This window comes from Oncorhynchus clarkii, chromosome 20, assembly GCF_045791955.1.
Source record: "Oncorhynchus clarkii lewisi isolate Uvic-CL-2024 chromosome 20, UVic_Ocla_1.0, whole genome shotgun sequence".
Taxonomy (NCBI): Eukaryota; Metazoa; Chordata; class Actinopteri; order Salmoniformes; family Salmonidae; genus Oncorhynchus; species Oncorhynchus clarkii.
Window position 1 is genome coordinate 29,906,560 of NC_092166.1, and position 22,768 is coordinate 29,929,327.

The following is a 22,768-nucleotide window of genomic DNA, read 5'->3' on the forward strand; positions in this document are numbered from 1 at the left end:
GATAGACCTAGAGACACCCTATCTTATTACAAACAACTTATATATGTCCTCTAGCATTAGCAATTGTAATTTCATTTCTAGGGTATGTGAGTTTAAATTAAATAGACACCGGACTGAACTACCGCAGCGTTACTTTAATACCTGCCGGCGGTACATGTTTCTGGTTTGTAATGCTCTTCCTTTCAACAAATGTACTATCAGCCATAATGTAATGTTTGTATCGATTTTAATAATTGATGCTCTAGGTTTGAAATGTATGAAAATGTACCATGCGTCGACATCGCAATGTTGCACAAACACAGTATTTTGCTTTACAATATTAATCGGACTACAATGGATCATATAATAGCTATATTATGCATCATTTAATCCACCTGGAGTGTGTGGCGGAGGCCAAGCTTGACAAGGTGCACTGGCTGATGGATGGTGAGCAACCAATCAGGTGCGCTCCAGATGTCCTTGTCATACGCACTCCTGGTGTCTTGATAGAATGATTGTGAAGAGAATAAAAACAAAGGGTAAACTCAATATGCTTATCACATTTCAATGGCTTGACGAGGCAATTGACCCCCAGAGTCATAAATATATTTATTTTTAACCAGAAACCCGTCTATAAAAATCTTACGTGAGAAGCTGACAATCAAGTCAATTGATTAAGGCATAATTCTATTGATGTCAAATGTTTTTTTTACTTACATTGTTCAAAACCACTTTTTTGTTGATAACTTGAGGAAACATGGTCGGACTGGGCAGTTTTATTTGCAGGGAGCACATCCTCTGCATTAAGAACGTGTTGATTTCACCTCATTTTAGCTGTGTTATCTGAGAAAATGGCCGTGTTACTTTCATCCCGGCTCTCCCCTACTCTCACTGTATATACTGTATTAGATCGTTTGAAAATAATTTGGAATTAAATAGTCATTTAATGTCTATTAAATGAAATACTTTTGTAGCCCATTCCATTCAGTATGAAAAATAAACAAGTAAAATCACAAAAATACATTTGTAAGTCAGGGAAGGTCATATTGATTTTGCTTCAATATATAACATTGAAGTAGTGTTTATTTTGCTTAAATAATATAATCCACTTTTCAATGTGTTTTAATTCCCCTAAAAATTGCTCATGAATGGGAGCTTTTCCTTGTTTGCTAAATGAATGTTCACATTGTCCTCATCCAGCCTTTCTTCCTGCTTTTCCTTGTGTGTTCCGTGTGATTACTACAGTACCGTGTTTGCTTTGTGTGTGGCTTAATGTTAGTTCTCTCTTACCAAAAAGTATGTATTTAAGTCTTGTCAGTGTGTGGTTTATTTGATATGTTTGTTTTTGGATGTAGTTTTTTTTATGTCCTCCATTTTTGTCCCAAACATTTGTGTTTGTTTGTCTTTGTTGTAATTTAATAGTTGCTTCACTTTCTCCAACAATTTCTCTTTTTTACCCTCCTCTTTCCAGTATTGACACACTATATCCATTCATTCTATCTTTCTATTCACACTTTCCTTCCGTTTCTCATCATGTTGTGCTGCCTGACATAGTCCTCCGTTTGAAATATTCCTGTGATGTTATGGTTGCTTGTCAACTCTCCTTTACCCACTTCATTCCAGTATTGACACAATCCTTTCCGTCCATTTATCCTCATGTTGTACTGCCTGCCATCACACCCGTTCATCATGTGTGCTTTTTGTTGCTGTATTGTAAAAGCACATTTTCATACAGAAAGAAAAATCACTATCAGTAAGAATTACACATGGGATACCAGTGGATTTAAAGTAACTGTAGAGTGAAAATCGCATTTTTAAAAGGTCATAATGTTGTTAACTTGTCTTATTCTCATGTTTCTGGCCAAAGCATAAATTGGAGAAAAAACACTTAGAAAAACCCACCTCAAACTTGTATCTCCAAAAGACCATTTAAAAAAGTTATGTATTTTTCCACCGTAATATTATCATCCTTTTTATTTGGATGATGTCATCTTGCCTCATTGGTTGAGCTGGCCAATCAGCTATCTACTCACATGAATATTTTTAATGAGCGGTATACTGTGCCTTCGGAAAGTATTCAGCTCCCTTGACTTTTTCCACATTTTCTTACGTTACAGCCTTATAAGTAAATGTTTTCCTCAGCAATCTACACACAATACCCCAGAATGACAAAGCGAAAACACATTTTTGCAAGTTTATATACAAATAAAACAGAAGTATTCAGACCCTTCGCTACGAGACTCAAAATTGAGCTCCTGTGCATCCTATTTCCATTGATCATCCTTGAGGTGTTTCTACAACTGGATTCCATCTGTGGTAAATTCAATTGACTAAACATGATTTGGAAAGGCACACATCTGCCTATATAAGGTCCCACAGTTGACAGTGCATGTCAGAGCAAAAACCAAGCAATGAGGTCGGAGGAATTGTCCGTAGAGCACACAGCCGAGACAGGATTGTGTCGAGGCACAGATCTGGGGAAGGGTACCAAAAGCATTCTGCAGCATTGAAGGTCCCCAAAAGCACAATGGCTTCCATCATTCTTAAATGGAAGAAGTTTGGAAGCACCAAGACTCTTCCTAGAGCTGGCCGCCTGAGCAATCGGGGGAAGAAGGGCCTCTGTCAGGGAGGTGGCCAAGAACCCGATGGTCACTTAGACAGAGCTTTAGAGTTACTCTGTGGAGATGGGAGAACCTTCCAGAAGGACAACCATCTCTGCAGCACTCCACCATTCAGGCCTTTATGGTAGTGGCCAGAAGGAAGCCACTCCTCAGTAAAAGGCACATGACAACCCTCTTGGAGTTTGCCTAAAGACTCTCAGACCATGAGAAACACGATTCTCTGCTCTGATGAAATCAAGATTGAACTCTTTCGCCTGAATGGAAATCCTGGCACCATCCCTACGGTGAAGCATGGTGGTGGCAGCGTCATGCTGTGGGGATGTTTTTCAGTGGACTGGGAGACTAGTCGGCATCGAAGTAAAGATGAATGGAGCAAAGTACAGAGAGATCCTTGATGAAAACCTGCTCCAGAGCACTTAGAACCTAAGACTGGGCAAAGATTCACCTTCCGACAGGCCAACGACCCTAAGCACACAGCCAAGACAACATAGGAGTGGCTTCAGGACAAGTCTCTGAATGTCCTTGAGTGGCCCAGTCAGAGCCTGGACTTGAACCCAATCAAACATCTCTGGAGAGACCTGAAAATAGCTGTGCAGCAACACTCCTCATCCAACCTGACAGAGCTTGAGAGGATCTGCAGAGAATAATGGGAGAAAGTCCCTAAATACAGGTGTACCAAGCTTGTAGCGTCATACCCAAGAAGACTCGATGCTGTAATCGGTGCCTAAGGTGCTTCAACGAAGTACTGAGTAAAGGGTCTGAATACTTGTAAATGTGGTATTTTAGTTTTTGAAAAACCTGTTTTCGCTTTGTCATTATGGGGTATTGTGTGTAGATTGATGAGGGGGAAAAAAACGATTTAATCAATTTAAGAATACGGCTGTAACGTAACAAAATGTGGGAAAAGCCAAGGGGTCTGAATACTTTCCGAAGGCACTGTATGCCCACACCATTCTGTTGTTGGGGTATGCCCACACCATTCCAACACAGAAAATATGCTTTTTAACATACTTAATTAAACATTTCAAAAGTATACATTTGAAAGTATGTCACTCTTATTGTAATTAATTATAGGTCATACACTATTTTATAGAAATCTTGAAACACTGGACAGTTACTTTAAACTCCTGCATATTTATAAAAACTCCTAACCTATTGTTGTGCCTAACTGATTACCCCTCTCCCCTGTCCCTGTCTCTCCCCCAGCGGCCCCAGTCTTCCTGACCGAACTCCAGAGCCAGGACGTGCCTGAAGGTTACCCGGTCAGCTTTGACTGCGTGGTGATCGGAAAGCCTACACCCAGCATGCGTTGGTTCAAGGACGGGAAGCTCCTGGAGGAGAATGACCACTACATGATCAACGAGGAACACGAGGGCTGCCACCAGCTCATCATCACCACCGTGCTGCCCTCTGACATGGGCGTCTACCGCTGCATGGCCGAGAACACCAGTGGCATCGCTGCCACCAAGGCTGAGCTCAGGGTCGACAGTAAGTATAGAACATATTAGATTGATTGGTTGGTTCCTTGCTTAATTGATGGATTGATTGCGAGTCATTGTGTAATACATCTCTCTTTCCTCAGTGTCTTGCAGCTCAGACTACGATACTGCAGCTGATGCCACTGAGACAGGCTCCTACATCAGCGCCAAGGGCTACATGTCTAGGTGAATGAGAGAACCAGCGAACAAGGCCTTTGACTTTGACTTCAACCTTCTTTACAATTCAAACCTCATTCCTAATAGTACCTGAAACGTTTCACTGGTCGTGTTACTCCTTTACCCTGTTAGGTTCTTATTTTTCAGAGTAAATAACCCACGGACACTAGAGAAGCTAAAACCAAGTATAATTCTTCCCAAAGGTTCTGTACAGCTGTAATCAGACAACCCAACACTTGTCCCATCCAGATATTTATATCCCACTTAAGACACTCCCTCTCTCCAATCCTTACAGTCTATGCACAATAGGAAGAAGGTAACCAGATACTAAACCCTGATTACTCCCTTAAGGGGAACTGATCTCACCCCTCATTTGCTGACCTCAACCCCTCCTTCACCTAATCCACAGATATCCATCTGTCTTCCCTATATCAACACGTCGCTCTCCTCTCCTTCATCAAACACATTCCAAAGCTTTCTGGCTTCCTACGGAGAGCCCTTAACTTTCTCCTTTGATTCCATGCTTCTTCTCTATCATTTATTTCATATCTCAGTGTTCAAAATGTCGAACCCAACAACTGACAGCCTTTACTCTCTGCCTATCTTCTCCCCTCAGGGAAACCGAAGCGTTTGAGTCTATGGCAGAGGATGAGCAGATACCACAAGTACTGGATGAGCTCCATGATGTGCACGTCAGCCCAGGCTCACCCATCGCTAAGATGCAGCTGAAAGTCAAAGGTTTGGCCTGTGGGTTACTCTCCCCCACTTCTGTATTAATCACACCAAGACCCTGCTAGACTACATTGTCTCTGCACAGGAACGTCAGAGGTCCGTTCCATAAGTCAAAATAAAGAGGAATTACTGCCCCCCCCCAGGGTAAGTTAGTTGTTTACTTTCCGTTGATATTTCCCAGGTTTCCCCGCGCCCAGAGTGTACTGGTTCAAGGACGGTATCCCGCTGCGTTCCTCAGACAGGATCCTGCTGCTGGACAAGAGAGGCGTCCACAGTCTGGAGGTCCTGGAGGTGAAGAGGGAGGATGCAGGAGAGTACTCTGCCTACATCAGCAACGCTGCTGGATCAGCATACTCCTCTGCTAGGATACTGGTTCTGGGTAGGTCTACTCATGACTGAAAGGTTTATACTGAGAGGGATCCCTGTCTTCTACTTTGGATAAAGTCTTTAGTCTACATTGCAATGTGCATGTTATTTTATACACAACATTCTTGTGTTTACCGAATTAACGAGGACCCTCTTTCAACAGGTCCAGGAGAGCTCACACCTGTAGAAGAGCACGGTATGTAATTATCACTAAATAATACCAATTGATTAATTTATTGATTGATTCTTACGCTGCTACCTATTTCGTTGTTTTACCTTTGACATTTTAGTCATTTAGCAGACGCTCTGATCCGGAGCAATTTTTCATCTAGTTCAGCTCAGGGATTCGAACCAGTGACCGTAGGTTACTGGCCCAACGCTCTTAACCGCTAGGCTACCTGCCGCCCCAATAACTTGTCACACTGTTCTTGCATCCCTGTTTTACTTCCTAGATCCCAAGGTGCCTCTGGTGCCGCCACGGTTCCTGGAGAAGTTTAGCAACAGGAAGGTGAAACAGGGAGCCAGTGTCACCCTGTCAGTCAGAGTGGAAGGTACTGTATCCGCAACACTTCTCTTTTGCCAGGACAAGAATCAGGGTCATGTATGAGATACAGTATGCGTCCATAAAGGATATGGTCATTCATCATACAAAAATACATGCCAGTCCACAGACTACTGTTAGGAGAGACTATTCATCGTACAACATGCATGTGAATACCCAAGTCCCACTGTGTTTCTCACCTCTCCAAGGTTCTCCCATCCCCATGGTGACGTGGCTGAAAGAGGAGTCTTCTGAGAACGTGTTGTGGATCAAGCCAGACACTAAGGGATATAAGGTGGCCAGGTCTGGGCGCCAACACAGCCTCATCCTCATGGATGCGGGTTCTGAGCACGCCGGCACCTACACCTGCATAGCCACCAACAGGGCCGGCCAGTCCATCTGCACTGCCCACTTTGAGGTAGAGGATGGTAAGAAACGAAAGACTATACTGTACTTGTTTGTTTGTTTGGATCCCCATTAGCTGTTACAATAGCAACAGCTAGTCTTCCTTGGGGTCCCCAATACATATTATGGGATAGGAAAACATAATGATACATGCTTTTGTAATCATTATAATATATATAATAATGAGGTACGTGGCAGATAGCGAGTTCTAATGTGAAACATTTCTAATGTGAAACATTCCTAATGTATGATCTGCTTTCTGGCGTAGCGCCACGACCAAAGGAAGAGACCAAAATCCCTCTGGGTATTACTATCAGCCCTCCAGTGGAGGATGCTGGCAGAAGAATGCCTTATCTAGGTGAAGTTGGAACAGAAGAGTTTCTTATGAAACTCACCTCTCAGATCACAGAGATGGTATCTGCCAAGATCAGCCAAGGTGAGTCGAAATGTGTCACGGACTGTTCCATCAAAGCTCCAAAATAGAGGACAGTGAGAACATTTTTTTTAAAATAAATGTTCTTCCACTATTCATGTGTATTTAAGGTAAAGTAAATGCACTTTGCGATTCGATTTTATTTTGAATTGATGTGTTACCTTTCATTTGCCTCTAGTTACTTATAGAATAGGTCATTTTAAAATGAATATTTCCAATGTAATATCTGGGAAATAATGGTGGAATAGTCCTGATGTATTGGAAAAGGTTTCTGTGTGTGTGCTTTTATTGCTGGCAAAAACATTTGCATCTGTACATCTCTAGTAACACAGAGTATGTTCTTATGGTGTTTTATAGCATAATAAAAAATATATACATTGCCACTGAAGAAGTCTAAATTCAAATTGTATATATGCATTGCCTTTGTAATTTTGCAATTCTGTCATAAACATAAGTTATGTCATAACACTTCATAACAGTTTGTCATGTTATGACATGTTACTCTTATCCCACATGCAGTCCATTAGCCACAGGGCCAGCTAACAAAATGCCAACGTTTGTTGGACACAGCTGCACTCCTGCGTCAGTGGATATGTCAGTTCCTAATAGATTGTTGGGCAGGCTTTAAGAATGAACAGCTCAAGGAAAATGTCATGCACTTTGCCTCTCGCTGCTCGCAATTTCCTTTGTGTGTTTCTATATAAGCAACGATGCCCTTTTCTCTTTCCTTGCACTCACCAATGCTTGTCCTGCGTGTGTTTTGAGCAACGTGTGGATTCCTACACCCTTTCCTCCCTTACGACTGTCCTGCCTTCATTTCATCATCCTTCCCCCCTCCATCCATCCATCCCATCCATTAATTCACTCACATGCTCTCATCCAATCGTTAATCTGTTATTCAGACAGCGCACAGAACCATCAAGTGCTCCAGTGGATTGAAGCATGGCCCAAAGCCTCCAGTATGTATCCACAGTACATCAAGATCTCAGTTACTCTCACTGAAAGCCATATACATTCTTTCCACAAGTTAGTCAGTGTCGCTTTTGATCTGCTTCATGAGGTTGAAGCTTATGCTCTGTTCTCTTCTCTGCATCTGTCTTCACCGGTCTTACTCGGAATTGTTTCATTTAAAAGATGAGTACTTGGCATGAAACCACAAAGGGGTTAGAAAGTGACGTCCCTCTGTTCATGCTGCACGACAGTGAGGATATCTTGGCTATCGCCTGAGGTGATGACTTGTGGAAATAATGTACTGGTATTATTCTTTGTCTAAGACGGCATTAAGTAAGATACAGTATTTCACAGTTGAAGACAGTTACACGTGAACACATTTTGAGACAAAAAACGTCCAGGATTCCATTGTAAAGTGGTGGACAAAGCTGTCATCAAAACAGTTCCATCATTCTCAGTATATATGATGAATGTGTATATATATACGTGATCAAATATCTCTCCCTTTATGTTTTTGCGCTCCATAATATTTATTTGATGCATGAGTAGAATACGTTTTGTATTGGCTCAGCAGGTAACTGTGATTACCTGAGCATATGATTCAAATGGCTTTGGAATTGATACTCGGCAAAGCATATACCGTAGCTGGAATATATGCCGACACTCAGACATGTATGGCCAGTCCTTAAGACCACACATCTTATTTGTACAGCATCTTATGCATGCATCTGGAAAACTAACTAGTTTGTAATAGTGAAAACTATTAAATCAAATGACTTGTGCAGTAGCAGCAAAACTGTTTGATGGTACTAATGTGTAGCTTAGCTAACCTTTTGGGAAATCTTAATAATTAATTGTACTGACTCAAAAATATACAGTTTTGACATTGATAATAAAATAGATAAAATATCCACCTTATTACACATTCCAGGTGGTCTGTGGGTGTTTCAGTGGCCAATTCCTCCTTTCTGTGAATTTGTGTACAGTATATAGGCCTATGTCTCTACTGTCGTGTGTGTGTGTGTGTGTGTGTGTGTGTGTGTGTGTGTGTGTGTGTGTGTGTGTGTGTGTGTGTGTATTGTATGTTCTCCTGGCTGTCTCCCTCTGAACCCCCCTCCTCCCCCAGCCTCACTACGTGTCCCGGGAGGTGATAGCGACGATGAGACCAAAACACCCTCCGCCTCGCCCCATCACGGCCGCTCTCGCCCCAGCTCCATTCTCGCAGAGTCCTCCTCTGAGTCTGACGACCCTGATGCCAGGGGAGAGGTATGGAACCATAGAAGGAGAATCCGTCATTCCAGTTCATGACTGTCATTAGAGTTCTCTCTAATGACGCTGGAATGGGTCTATTTTCCTTTCAAGTTTTTTCTCTTTCTGATATTTTTGATTGGATTTTGGCTATAGAATACAGACTTGACGTATTCCTTTTAGCTCCTAGTGCAGCAAAGAGCCTCAACTGGCCTGCACCTCCAGCGAACCCAGTTCTGGGCAAATCTCTTATAGATAAAAGTCACTCTGCCAATGTGAGCACTTATAAGCATGCTGGTTATAGACTTTGTGTCTGATGTCCTCCTCCTTCTACAGATGTTTGACATCTATGTGGCTACGGCTGACTACAACCCCACCATCCCCAACAAAGAGACCATTTCCCTGAAGGAGGGCCAGTATGTGGAGGTTCTGGACTCGGCACATCCACTCAAATGGCTGGTCCGGACCAAACCAACCAAAACCACCCCATCCCGCCAGGGCTGGGTGTCACCTGCCTACCTGGACAAGAAACTCAAGGTTTGTTTCAAGATCTAAGTAATTGATTTGGTACCAACATTGTGCATCTACCTCTCCCCGTTTTCTGTTAATTCTAATCTACTCTCTCGCCACCTATTTTTGTTAAATGTTATTATGTTCTTAATGTTATTTAAACTATTGTGGGCTAGCTGTCTGCTGATGCTGGTGATGTCCCAGAGAAAGGTGGAGAAGAGGTCTCAGAAGGAGAGTACAAAAGAAGACTACTGTGAGTCTAGACCTTCTCACGCAATTTTCTATTAGTCCCAAAACTTAACCTGAGACTCGACTTTTCATGACTAAGACACTCAGTAAATGAACTCAATGAGATAACTTGTGTCAAATAAATGCTTGTTACATTCACAGATCATGAGGATTCGGGCCTGTGTTGTGCACAAGCAAGAAACACCACCACACTCAAGGGCAAACCATAATATATCCATAATGCTCTGTCTTCCCCCCAGCCAACTGATCCAGGACATGATCAACAGCGAGGCAGAGTTTGTCAAAGAGATGGACTTCTTCACCTCCCACCACGTCAAGCAGGTGGAGAGCCCTGACGCCCCATCTGACGTCACCAGCCAGAAGGAGGCCATATTCAGGAACATCCACGAGATCAAGGCCTTCCATAGCGAGTAAGTACAGCTGGCCTGTTTATAAACAGAAACTTTTTATGGATTAATTAAAAACCTCTCTGGGATAGGCGGGACCCTAGCGTCCCACCTGGCCAATAGCCAGGGAAATTACAGAGCGCCAAATTCAAATAAAATACTATAAAAATCAAACTTTCATTAAATCAAACATGTAAGATACCAAATTACAGCTACACTCGTTGTGAATCCAGCCAACGTGTCAGATTTCAAAAAGGCTTTTCGGGGAAAGCATAAAATGCTGTTATCTGATGATAGCACAACAGTAAACAATGAGAGAGTTTCATATTTCAACTCTGCAGGTACGACACAAAACGCAGAAATAAAATATAAATCATGCCTTACCTTTGACGAGCTTCTTCTGTTGGCACTCCAATATGTCCCATAAACATCACAAATGGTCCTTTTGTTCGATTAATTCTGTCGATATATATCCATTTATTTGGCGCATTTGATCCAGAAAAATACTGGTTCCAACTTGACCAACGTCACTGCAAAATATCTCAAAAGTTACCTGTAAAATTTGGCAAAACATTTCAAACTACTTTTGTAATACAGCTTTAGGTATTTTTAAATGTAAATAATCGCTAAAATTGAAGACGGGATGATCTGTGTTCAATACAGGAAGACAACTAACTCAAGCATGCTGTCTGGTCTTGCGCAACTATCAAACAGTACACATGACGTGACACTTTTTTAAGATGGCCGTACTTCTTCATTACACAAAGGAATAACCTCAACCAATTTCTAAAGACTGGTGACATCCAGTGGAAGTGGTAGAAACAGCAAACAAGTCCCTTAGAAATCTGGTTTCCCAATGAAAACTCATTGAATAGACAGTGACCTCAAAAATTCTGAATGGTTTGTCCTCAGGGTTTTGCCTGCTACATAAGTTATGTTATACTCACAGACATGATTCAAACAGTTTTAGAAACTTCAGAGTGTTTTCCATCCAAATATACTAATAATATGCATATCTTATATTCTGGGGATGAGTAGCAGGAAGTTGCATTTGGGCACGCTATTTATCCAAAAGTGAAAATCCTGCCCCTTATCCCGAAAAAGATTTCATAAACTCTTTATAATACCTGTATATAAATAATTATATTGTATTGATGTTTTACCATGATATACTACCATTATGCTGCTAAATGAATTGACCCCATAATGTGTGTTGTGCAGGTTCATGTTCCCTAAGTTGCGCGAGTGCGACACTGATGACGACGTGGCCATGCGCTTCCTGAGGAGCGGGGAGGGCTTTGAGAAATACCTCCAGTACCTCGTAGGCCAGCAAAAGGCAGAGGCCGCTATCAGTGACAAGACCGTACACCACTTCTTCAAGGCAAGTGAACCCTTCACAAATACTGTTAACACAAATGGTCATAAATGTGTTTGTGTTGTCATCTTTGTTAATATAATGGCTTGCTGATGTAAGGCTAGTGATGGCCACATTTCTAAACCTTTGCTGTCTGTGTCTTTGTCACAGAAGTACACAGACAAACAGCAGGCCAGTGCCGACCCTGCTGAAGGGCCTGTATTGAGCATTAATGCCTACCTACAGAAACCCCTGGACAGAATCCAGAAGTACAAGGCCTCGCTCAAGGTGAGCGATCACCCTTTAATGCTGTAAATAGGGAATTGGGTATTTCTTTATTGTCTGATTTTCACAGATATTTACTTTACGTACAAGAAGATGCACTGTGATATGGTAAGAGACATGGCATAGGCCAGACAACATCAAACATACACATTCATGAAAAAACAAAACAAGAATGACAGCTTATTAAGGATTAGCCCCTTTTTTTCAATTTTTGCCTAAAATAATATACCCAAATCTAACTGCCTGTAGCTCAGGCCCTGAAGCAAGGTTATGCATATTATTGGTACCATTTGAAAGGAATTACTTTGAAGTTTATGGAAATGTGAAAGGAATGTAGTAGAATATAGCACAATAGATCTGGTAAAAGATAATACAAAGAAGAAAACAACCGTACTTTTGTAAAAAAAAATTGTACCATCACCTTTGAAATGCAAGAGAAAAGTAATAATGTATTATTCCAGCCCAAGTGCAATTTAGATTTTGGCCACTAGATGGCATCAGTGTATCCAATAAACCTTTGCATTTCTGTTCAAAATGTTGTATCAAGACTGCCTAAATGTGCCTAATTTGTTTATTCATAACTTTTCATGTTTGAAATTGTGCACTCTCCTCAAACAATAGCATGGTATTCTTTCATTGTAATAGCTACTGTAAATTGGACAGTGCAGTTACATTAACAAGAATTTAAGCTTTCTGCCAATATCAGAAATGTCTATGTCCTGGGAAATGTTCTTGTTACGTACAACCTCATGCTAATCGCATCAGCCTACGTTAGCTCAACCGTCCTGTGGAAGGGACACCGATCCCGAAGAAGTTAATTAAAGAATCTTACCCCTCCCTTCCACATTACATAGCCGTCCCTCCTATACTCAATGTTTACACATCCCCTTAATGTCCAAGGTCCCTGAGGGTCGCACATAATGTTATTGTACAACCCTAGCGTTTCAATGTCAATTATTGTTTTACACAGTTAGTGATATTTAATGTATCACATTTCACTATTGCCCGTTCCCGAATGAGTGAATCTATCCCTATTCTTTGTTCTTACCACACATGCACAATTCCACACAGTATGAATGAATGCACCAGAGCTGGGATTACCATGTTTTTATAATAGGAAAATGTACTCATTAGAACCTGGTTGGAATATTACTGCTAGTTTTTATAATAAGAAAATGTACTCATTAGAACCTGGTTGGAATATTACTGCTATTATTCATCTTAAATCGTTGTGCCCATTCCTGTGACTGTAGGAGCTGATCAGGAACAAGGCTCGGAACGGTCAGAACTGCTGCCTGCTGGAGGAGGCCTATGCCATGGTTTCATCACTGCCTCAGCGTTCAGAGAACACACACCACGTCTCCATGATAGAGAACTACCCTGCCACTCTGGATGTATTGGGGGAGCCCATCAGACAGGTGACTCATCTGGAAATAGTGTCACGAGTGTCCTATTGAGGTCAGAATACCTCTTTTACAAGAGAAACGTGACCAAAATGACAGCCCCAGTTAAACCATAGACTGAATGATGCCCACTTTGGGAATTGGAGTCTTTGACTAAGGACTTACGTATTAGAGCTACTGTATCAGTTGGGGCCTAAATAGTCTAACTTGGCTTGAGTTGATATGCGGTGAGATGTGATGTTGTGTTTTGTGACAGGGACCCTTCATGATGTGGGAGGGTGCACCTGGGGTAAGGTCCTCCTCCAGAGGCCACCGTCGACACGCGTTCCTCTTCAAAAACTATGTCGTCATCTGCAAATCCAAGAGAGACTCCAACACAGACACCCAGGGCTACGTCTTTAAGAACATGATGAAGGTAAGATTCTGTTTATTGCTCTTTCTGTTTTACTTCAGATCTCTCAGCATGGCCATCCACTGAAGCAAGGTACTAAAGAAACACCATCCAATTCCAATCAGGTATTCAGGGTTGACATAGTAAAAGATTCTTGCTGGTGGAGAGAATATATCGTCGTTGTCACTCTTGCTATGTCATAGAAAGGATTTACGAACAGATAAATAAAGTCAATAATTTGTCTCGAGGATGACTACTGCTTACCTGTCTTCCTCTCTAGCTGAACAACATAGACGTGAATGAGACAGTGGAGGGTGACGACCGGGCCTTTGAGATCTGGCACGAGCGCGAGGACTCTGTCAGGAAGTACACGCTTCAGGCTCGCACCGTCATCATCAAGAACTCCTGGCTGCGAGACCTCAGGGACCTGCAGCAGCGCTATACCATGCCCGGCTGGAGTGAGTCTGACGCACACATTCACTCAGATCCACCCGACACACACACATTCACTCAGATCCACCCGACACACACACATTCACTCAGATCCACCCGACACACACACATTCACTCAGATCAGTGTAGCCATGTTATTTTTTACTCATTATTTTTATTTGTTATTCACTGTCACTATTTGTATTTTTTTGTTACATTTTTTAACTTCCTGTTAGTCTACGAAGCATGTTACGAATAGCATTTGATTTGAGATCCACCCCGACACACACAGCACATGCGCACACACACATTCAGTCAGATCCACCTGACACGCACAGTAGACAAACAGAGAGGCATAGTTTGACGACATAGCACATTGTGATCTAACCTTTACCATCAAACAACTATATTTTAAAATTGCATACCATTATTTGACCGGTCATTGAATAAAATGTGTCATCCCTCCACTCAGGTTAGATTGATGTGTAAATTCATGCCTCTACCTGTCCAGGTATGCCTGACTTTGATGAGCTTCTGGCTGACTGCACAGTGGAGCTGGGACAGACAGTGAAACTGGCCTGCAAGGTTACTGGAGTACCCAAACCTGTGGTCACCTGGTACAAGGGTAAGAGACGCACCAGCGAGACCACTGTGCATACGCAATAGGTGTGTGTGTGTGGAGTTTTAGAATATCAATGAACTACATACAGTAACATACATGACACGTTTGTTTTTCTCCACATACTGTGGTCACACTGCATGAATGTAGAAACATCTCATGTGTTCACACTGTTTCCTTCTCTGATGACAGATGGGCATGCGGTGGAGGCCGACCCTCACCACATCATCATCGAGGACCCTGACGGTTCCTGCACCCTGATCCTGGACAACATGACAGCGGACGACTCTGGACAGTACATGTGCTTCGCCACTAGCACCGCAGGCAACGCCAGCACCCTGGGGAAGATCACTGTCCAAGGTCAGTCTCCATTACAGAGGGGATATGAAACTAACATTGGGCTTGAACTTGCGAAAGTGAATATGGAAGACTATTCATGAGAATCATGGCTATTCATCAGGGGAGGCTGGTGGGAAGAGCTATAGGAGGACGGGCTCATTGTAACGGCTGGAATGGAATAAATGGTTTCCATATGTTTGATGTGTTTGATACCGTTACTTTTATTCTATAACAGCCGTTACAATGAGCCCATCCTCCGATAGCTCCTCCCAGCAGCTTAGAGTGAGGGATACTTTGCTTGTCCAGGATGATAATTGTCATTCTTATGAGTGAATAACACTATTTTTAAGAGTGTGTGTGTGTGTGTTGTAGTGCCTCCTCGTTTTGTGAACAAGATGAGGAATGCTGTCTTTACCGTTGGTGAGGATGCTCAGTTCTCCTGCACCATCCAGAGCGCTCCCAGCCCCAAGATCAGGTACAAGTACACCCCACCACACCCCTCTGATAGGCTCTTCAAACTTTTTAATTACATCGGACTGTGGCATTTGTTTCTTCTTACTGCCGTCATTATGTTACCCATTCTTAATGGTTAATAAGTATACATAAGATAATGAATAAGTATTGAAATAAACCTTTTTGAGAGCTCTCAATAAACCGTTTTGTGTGTTTTCTGGCCAGGTGGTTCAAGGAGGGCAGATTGCTGACTGACCAGGAGAAGTATCAGACCTATAGTGAGTCCCGTAGTGGAGTACTGGTCCTAGTCATTAAAGGCCCTATGGAGAGAGACCTGGGACATTACGAATGTGAGGTAGGCCTATAATTCACCACACTTCAGTTAAAGAATATAGGGCCTGTTCCCCAGGCAGATAACACCTAGTACTGGACTGAAATGTACTTTCAATAGACATTCTTAATTCAGGACTTGTCACGAACGTCGTCAAGGAAATGACCGGACCAAGGTGCAGCGTTGTGAGCGTACATTTCTTTTTACTAAGAATGTCGCCAACAAAAATAAGAAACAACACAAAAAAAAACAACCAACAACCGTGACGCTTATTAGGGCTATACAGGCCACTAACAGTCAACTACCCACAACTAAGGTGGCAAAACAGGCGGCCTAAGTATGATTCCCAATCAGAGACAACGATAGACAGCTGTCCCTGATTGAGAACCATACCCGGCCAAAACATAGAAACAGAAAACATAGAATGCCCACCCCACATCACACCCTGACCTAACCAAATAGAGAAATAAAACGACTCTCTAAGGTCAGGGCGTGACAGGACTAGGCTTAATCTGGGTCCAGGAAAACATTCCATACAGTTGTAAAACACTGGACTTGCAAGCCACCTCACCGGAATTGCTGCCAACCTAAGTTGTAAACTTGTGAATGATCAATATAAATGAAAACCATAGAGATAAATAGTAGAGGTAACATGTAACAGTGTTTACATGCTTTGGATGTTTTGCATCCAATTGCATTTTCATGAGAAATTACCATGATAAGATGAAGCCATTGGTTAAGTGAGCCTAATGTATTCTCCTCCCTGCCCATCCCAGTTGTCTAATCGACTGGGCAGTGCTAGGTGTGCAGCTGATCTGTACCTTCCTTCTGCTGTGACTAGGAGAGGAGAGCAGGCGATCACCATCGAAGGTAGGGATACTCCCTTTCATACATATACCGTGGTGCATTAGTTTAATCATTTTCCTATTTGACCAGATACTTCATCTGTAGAGAATGTATGCCTTATGCCTTATGCCACAATAATTAAAAGAAAAAGACGTACCATCAGTTCATCAACAATTTAGATACTGTAGTCTTTTGTCATAAACATTAGCTAGCTATGCATTTGTCTGGCTAACTCCATAAGCCCAATCCTGCTTTCCTTGTAGTCACCGAGCAGGAGACTAAAATACCAAAGAAAACCATCATCATGTAAGTGTGACCAGTTTATGAAGCAGGCTAGAAGAAGCATGTATACTTGTGCGTGTCCCCCTTTGGCCTCTGCATGCATGGCCATGCAGTATTTGAACCCTGAGTGTGAGAGGGACTCAACCCCAAATATAACTTCCAAGGAGCCGGCATTTATTGAATGCGTAAAGAATTGTCATGAATCGTTTTTGTGTCTAGTCGTTTTCCTTAACTCATGTACCATCGCAGGCAAAGCCTCTCATTTGTATGAGTAGGCAAGACTCCATTATGCTCTCTGTGTGTGTGTGTGTGTGTACATGCTAATTAACACCTTGCCTATGTAGGCCTAGTGTCAAACAAGCTGTTCTATTCCTCTCACACCTTCTCTGCTGTCTCTCTCATACCCTCTGTGCTATTCCTCTCACACCTTCTCTGCTGTCTCTCTCATACCCTCTGTGCTATTCCTCTCGCACCTTCTCTGCTGTCTCTCTCATACCCTCTGTGCTATTCCTCTCTGCTGTCTCTCTCATACCCTCTGTGCTATTCCTCTCTGCTGTCTCTCTCATACCCTCTGTGCTATTCCTCTCTGCTGTCTCTCTCATACCCTCTGTGCTATTCCTCTCGCACCTTCTCTGCTGTCTCTCTCATGCCCTCTGTGCTATTCCTCTCACACCTTCTCTGCTGTCTCTCTCATGCCCTCTGTGCTATTCCTCTCACACCTTCTCTGCTGTCTCTCTCATACCCTCTGTGCTATTCCTCTCACACCTTCTCTGCTGTCTCTCTCATGCCCTCTGTGCTATTCCTCTCGTACCTTCTGATCTGTCCCTCTCTCATAACCACTGTGCTGTGTCCCTGTCGTTGTGACCCTGAGCAAGGCAGTTCCCCGGGTGCCGAAGACGTGGATGCCGATTAAGGCAGCCCTCTGCACCTCTGATTCAGAGGGGTTGGGTTAAATGCAGAAGACACGTTAACAGTTGAATGCATTCAGTTGTACAACTGACTAGGTATCCCCCTTTCCCTTTCCCTCCAGAGAGGAGACCATAACCACGGTGGTGAAGAACACCCGTATGAAGCGTCATGGCCTGTCTCCATCTGGGTTCAACCGCTCCCAAACCTCCACCCCAGATCACCAGACCACCCCCACGACCAGGCAGAGGAGGCAGGCTTCCACCAACAGGAAGACCACCATCCCCACCCTGTACGTCACGGAGCCCGAGGGGGCCGCAGGGGCCCGGGCTGCGGAGAACAAGTGGGTGGAGGTAGAGGAAATCATTGAGTACAAGGTCAACAAGTCGCCCAGGCCCTCCAGGAGAGGTGTTTCCCCAGCCGGGTCGGAGCGGGTACACACCCCCTCCTCCACCCGGCCACAGAGGTCCGCAAACCCTAACGCCAACAACTCCAACAACAACCTTGTAGAACTGCAGAACCACTCCGAGCTACAGGGGGCACAGCCTCTGTACTGGGACGATGAGGAGGAGGATGATGACGTGGCTGTGGATGGGTCCGAGGTCGCCCCTGGAATCAGTGGAGAGGCCTACGAGGTCTCCTCGCTTCTAATTCCTAACGACCATGAACACGAAGAGGACAAGGCCTGGCTAGAAGAGCAGCAAGAGGCTTTCATCACAGAACCGGATGACGATGACAACACACCCAGAAAGCTGGAGCCTAAAATCCTGACCGAGGGCAGTCGCGTTCTCACCCTGGAGGACCTGGAGGACTACGTCCCCAGGGAGGGGGAGACCTACGGCTCCTCCAACACCCGTTCATCACCTCCCGAGAGGCCCTGCGAGATCTCAGTGCTCCAGCGGGAGATTGGGGGCTCTGCTGTGGGCCAGCCGGTGCTGCTCAACGTAGGGAGGCCTGTGGGGATGCCTAGGGAGAGGCCCAGGCCGGGCTTCTTCAGCCGCTTTAGAGATCACCTCTCAGGAAGCATGTTCTCCCCGGCCGGCCCCCGCCACAACTATAACCACCACCCCAGCGGAGGTCAGTCCAGGAGGGAGATTCCCATCCAGGTCAGCCACGCCAAGCTAGAGGTCAAGCCGTTGTACTGCTCTGAGGTGCAGAGAGTGGAGGGAGTGCAGCAGAGCTACAAAACTAAAGTCTACACGTCAGTGGGCAAGTCAGTCACTCTTCAGATTAGCAAGAATAACCCATATCAAAACCAATAATTTAGTGTGTGAAAATAAGTAGCTGGATTAGAACCAAGCAGATTGTTGTTATTCTGTGATACGTACAATAGCCCTTTTAGTCTTAAATGGGAACCTTTCTAGTTAAGTGTTAAAAAGCATATTCTAACATTGCATTTTACTGCAAATGGCGAATCATTCCATTTTCAAGCAACCCGGCTAAAAGTGAAATGCAGACACAGTAAGTCAGTCATTTGGTCAGACAAAGTGGACTTTAAAGGACAAACATCCAGAGGGGTTGGATATGTTTAGGCTAAATGATTTCTGAACGCCATTGTCCAGCTATCCAGCCTTCAATTTATTGCTGCCTTTCTTGCTACAAATTTGATGTACTGAAAAATACAATAATTATGAATGTTGCGACATGGACTGACACTATTTTCAAGTTCAAAACTCCATCTGCTTTACCCTCGGGCGACAGATGTTTATAATTTTAGCTCCTTGATGTTAAACTTCTGTCCTGTAGGAGAACATCTGTGTACAGCACTTTACACTAAGTGTACAAAACATTAGGAACACCTTCCTAATGTTGAGTTGCACCCCGTTTTGTCCTCAGAACAGCTTCAATTTGTCGGGGCGTTGACTCTACACGGTGTCGACAGAGTTCCTCAGGGATGCTGGCCAAAATGCTTCCCACAGTTGTCAAATTGGTTGGATGTCCTTTGGGTGGTGGACCATTGTTGACACACACCGGAAACTGTTGAGCATGAAATCCAGCAGCGTTGCAGTTCTTGACACTCAAACGTGTGCCTGGCACCTACTACCGTACCCCGTTCAAAGGCACTTAAATCTTCTGGTCTTGCCCGTTCACCCTCTGAATGGCGCACATACACAATCCATGTCTTAGTTGTCTCAAGGCTTAGAAATCCTTATTTAACCCGTCTCCTCCCCTTCATCTACACTGATTGACATCAATAAGGGATCCGTCTTTGTCATGGTGTTCCTAATGTTTCGTACACTCAGTGTATTTCTCTCTGTGTGTTGTTTCCAGCTGAAGTTTAATGAACAAAGAGTATCCACCTTGACTTGTACCATATCAGTTTGTACATAGGCTAACTCCTGTGAAAGGAGAAACTGTTTGTGTTCTCAAACAGTAACTGACCAAACCAATGACTTCAGCAACAGTAAAGAGCAGTCAGATTTGAAATGTTACAGAGGAGTTGTCATTCTGGAATCCACCCCAAAAAGAATAACTTTGACAAGATGATAGAAGTATAAGAGCGTTGATTACTGAAGTTGCTGAATTGTGCGACACGTCGACAATGTTCTCTCAATAGCAGTCCCTTGAGAATGCAGACACATGGATCATTGAATTGTACTTCAGATTGGGTAGTCTGTCCTCCTATGCAGAATCAAGCCTCAAATGTTTTAAACATTTCTAAAATGGTCATTTACATGTTGTGCAGAGTTGATACATTTACATGAACTGTATATCACTTGTGGTTTGGGCTGTGGAATGATCTAGGTCTACGATTGTGTTATACAGGTCTCATATAAAAGTGTATCAATTTACTCCAGGTTATATACATCCAAAACATGCAGCTATATAGGATAATTAATCTTGTCCTGGGTCATTTGTTTTATAGAAAGCCAAGTCTTCATTATCAGTTTGAGATCAATGAAGAGTGGATTGACTTTAGACCATTTTTTAAAAAGTATTTGTGATTACTTTGGAGTAAAATGTAATTAAAATATGTTTAGGAAAGTGACCGCATGATATGTATTAGCTGATTTGAGTGTTTATCAGATTAACACAGTCATTTCAATCCTTTATTCGGTTCAGGTGCGAGCAGTTGCATAGTTAGGAGTGAGTCATTGATCACACTGGATTTGTTGCAATATCATGTTTTAAAATAGTGAATTACTGTTTCCCAAAGTAAGTGTTTTATGTTAGATAAAACAAAATATTGTAGAAGCATTTAAATACTTGTTTGCTGTAAGAAATTCAACATAAAGCACAAATAGGGTTTGACTGCCTGCACATGTTTTAGTTAATGAAAATACATGTTGAATATCCCTAAATAAATTAATTGCAACTGATGAACATGATTGGCCTGTTTTATTCACTACTGGTGAATGTGTGGGTTGGTTTATATCAGGGATGGACAACTCCAGTCTCCCGGGACCAGAGGGGTGTGCACACTTTTCCCCATCCCTAGCAAACACAGCTGATTAAACTGATTGCGTTCTAAAACTGAAGATCATGATTAGTTGATTATTGGAGTCAGGTGTGTTAGTTGGGACTGGAGCAAAAGTGTGACACCAATCAGACGTCCCTTTTTCAGGACCCTGTCTTTCAAAGATAAATCATAAAAATCCAAATAACTTCACAGATCTTCATTGTAAAGGGTTTAAACACTGTTTCCCATGCTTGTTCAATGAACCATTAATGAACATGCACCTGTGGAACGGTCGTTAAGACACTAACAGCTTACAGACGGTAGGCAATTAAGGTCACAGTTATGAAAACTTAGTCTGAAAAAAAGATGCCCAGGGTCCCTGCTCATCTGCGTGAACGTGCCTCTGGCATGCTGCAAGGAGGCATGAGGACTACAGATGTGGCCAGGGCAATAAAATGTCCGTACTGTGAGACGCCCAAGATAGCGCTACAGGGAGACAGGGCGGATAGCTGATCGCCCTCGCAGTGGCAGGCCACGTGTAACACCTGCACAGGATTGGTACATCCGAACATCACACCTGCGGGACAGGTACAGGATGGCAACAACTGCCCGAGTTACACCAGGAACGCACAATCCCTCCATCAGTGCTCAGACTGTCCGCAATAGGCTCTGAGAGAGGCTGGACTGAGGGCTTGTAGGCCTGTTGTAAGACAGGTCCTCACCAGACATTACCAGCAACAATGTCGCCTATAGACACAAACCCACCGTCGCTGGACCAGACAGGACTGGCAAAAAGTGCTCTTCACTGACGAGTCGTGATGGTCGGATTCGCGTTTATTGTCAAAGGAATGAGCGTTACACCGAGGCTTGTACTCTGGAGCGGGATCGATTTGGAGGTGGAGGGTCCGTCACAGCATTATCGGACTGAGATTGTTGTCATTGCAGGCAATCTCAACGCTGTGCGTTACAGGGAAGACATCCTCCTCCCTCATGTGGTACCCTTCCTGCAGGCTCATCCTGACATGACCCTCCAGCATGACAATGCCACCAGCCATACTGCTCGTTCTGTGTGTGATTTCCTGCAAGACGGGAATGTCAGTGTTCTGCCATGGCCAGCGAAGAGCCCAGATCTCAATCCCATTGAGCACATCTGGGACCTGTTGGATTGGAGGGCCTTGGTGGAAGACTGGGGTAACATCTCACAGCAAGAACATATCTGGTGCAGTCTGAGGAGATGCACTGCAGTACTTAATGCAGCTGGTGACCACACCAGATACTCACTGTTACTTTTGATTTTGACCCCCCTCCCCCCCCTCTTTGTTCAGGTTCTGTGGAACTTGTTCAGTTTGTCTCAGTTGTTTAATCTTATGTCCATACAAATATTTAACCATGTTAAGTTTGCTGAAAATAAACAGTTGACAGCGAGGATGTCTCTTTTTGGTTTTTTTTGCAGAGTTTTAAAGTGTAGGGCTAAGAAATACTAGCCAGAATTAGGAGTCGACAATTATTATTATCGACTAACTATTGATTACATATCAGGTCAGGTGCATGGCCTTCAACCTGCTATAATGTTAAGCAAATCATTGGCTGTTTTCAGTTACTGATTGAAAACTGGATCACTACGTGTATAAAATAAGATATCCAGGCAATA

At 43.4% G+C, this 22,768-nt stretch overlaps 1 protein-coding gene across 1 annotated transcript in view; it reads left to right on the forward strand.

Moving 5' to 3' along the window:
- The window catches only part of LOC139376175 (obscurin, cytoskeletal calmodulin and titin-interacting RhoGEF b), a 100,786-nt gene extending 79,749 nt beyond the window's left edge, over nucleotides 1–21,037 (forward strand). The window contains exons 56-80 of the mRNA XM_071118448.1: nucleotides 3,807–4,088; nucleotides 4,183–4,264; nucleotides 4,872–4,993; nucleotides 5,169–5,366; nucleotides 5,517–5,549; nucleotides 5,806–5,904; nucleotides 6,104–6,322; nucleotides 6,568–6,735; nucleotides 7,635–7,691; nucleotides 8,810–8,949; nucleotides 9,268–9,468; nucleotides 9,618–9,694; nucleotides 9,930–10,100; nucleotides 11,298–11,457; nucleotides 11,602–11,718; nucleotides 12,969–13,133; nucleotides 13,375–13,533; nucleotides 13,790–13,967; nucleotides 14,453–14,566; nucleotides 14,753–14,920; nucleotides 15,272–15,374; nucleotides 15,578–15,707; nucleotides 16,460–16,553; nucleotides 16,793–16,835; nucleotides 17,842–21,037. Of these exons, the coding sequence (XP_070974549.1) occupies nucleotides 3,807–4,088; nucleotides 4,183–4,264; nucleotides 4,872–4,993; nucleotides 5,169–5,366; nucleotides 5,517–5,549; nucleotides 5,806–5,904; nucleotides 6,104–6,322; nucleotides 6,568–6,735; nucleotides 7,635–7,691; nucleotides 8,810–8,949; nucleotides 9,268–9,468; nucleotides 9,618–9,694; nucleotides 9,930–10,100; nucleotides 11,298–11,457; nucleotides 11,602–11,718; nucleotides 12,969–13,133; nucleotides 13,375–13,533; nucleotides 13,790–13,967; nucleotides 14,453–14,566; nucleotides 14,753–14,920; nucleotides 15,272–15,374; nucleotides 15,578–15,707; nucleotides 16,460–16,553; nucleotides 16,793–16,835; nucleotides 17,842–18,979 (4,418 nt within the window). The 3' untranslated portion in view covers nucleotides 18,980–21,037. The remainder of the gene's footprint in view (nucleotides 1–3,806; nucleotides 4,089–4,182; nucleotides 4,265–4,871; nucleotides 4,994–5,168; nucleotides 5,367–5,516; nucleotides 5,550–5,805; nucleotides 5,905–6,103; nucleotides 6,323–6,567; nucleotides 6,736–7,634; nucleotides 7,692–8,809; nucleotides 8,950–9,267; nucleotides 9,469–9,617; nucleotides 9,695–9,929; nucleotides 10,101–11,297; nucleotides 11,458–11,601; nucleotides 11,719–12,968; nucleotides 13,134–13,374; nucleotides 13,534–13,789; nucleotides 13,968–14,452; nucleotides 14,567–14,752; nucleotides 14,921–15,271; nucleotides 15,375–15,577; nucleotides 15,708–16,459; nucleotides 16,554–16,792; nucleotides 16,836–17,841) is intronic.
- Nucleotides 21,038–22,768: the final 1,731 nt, after the last annotated feature.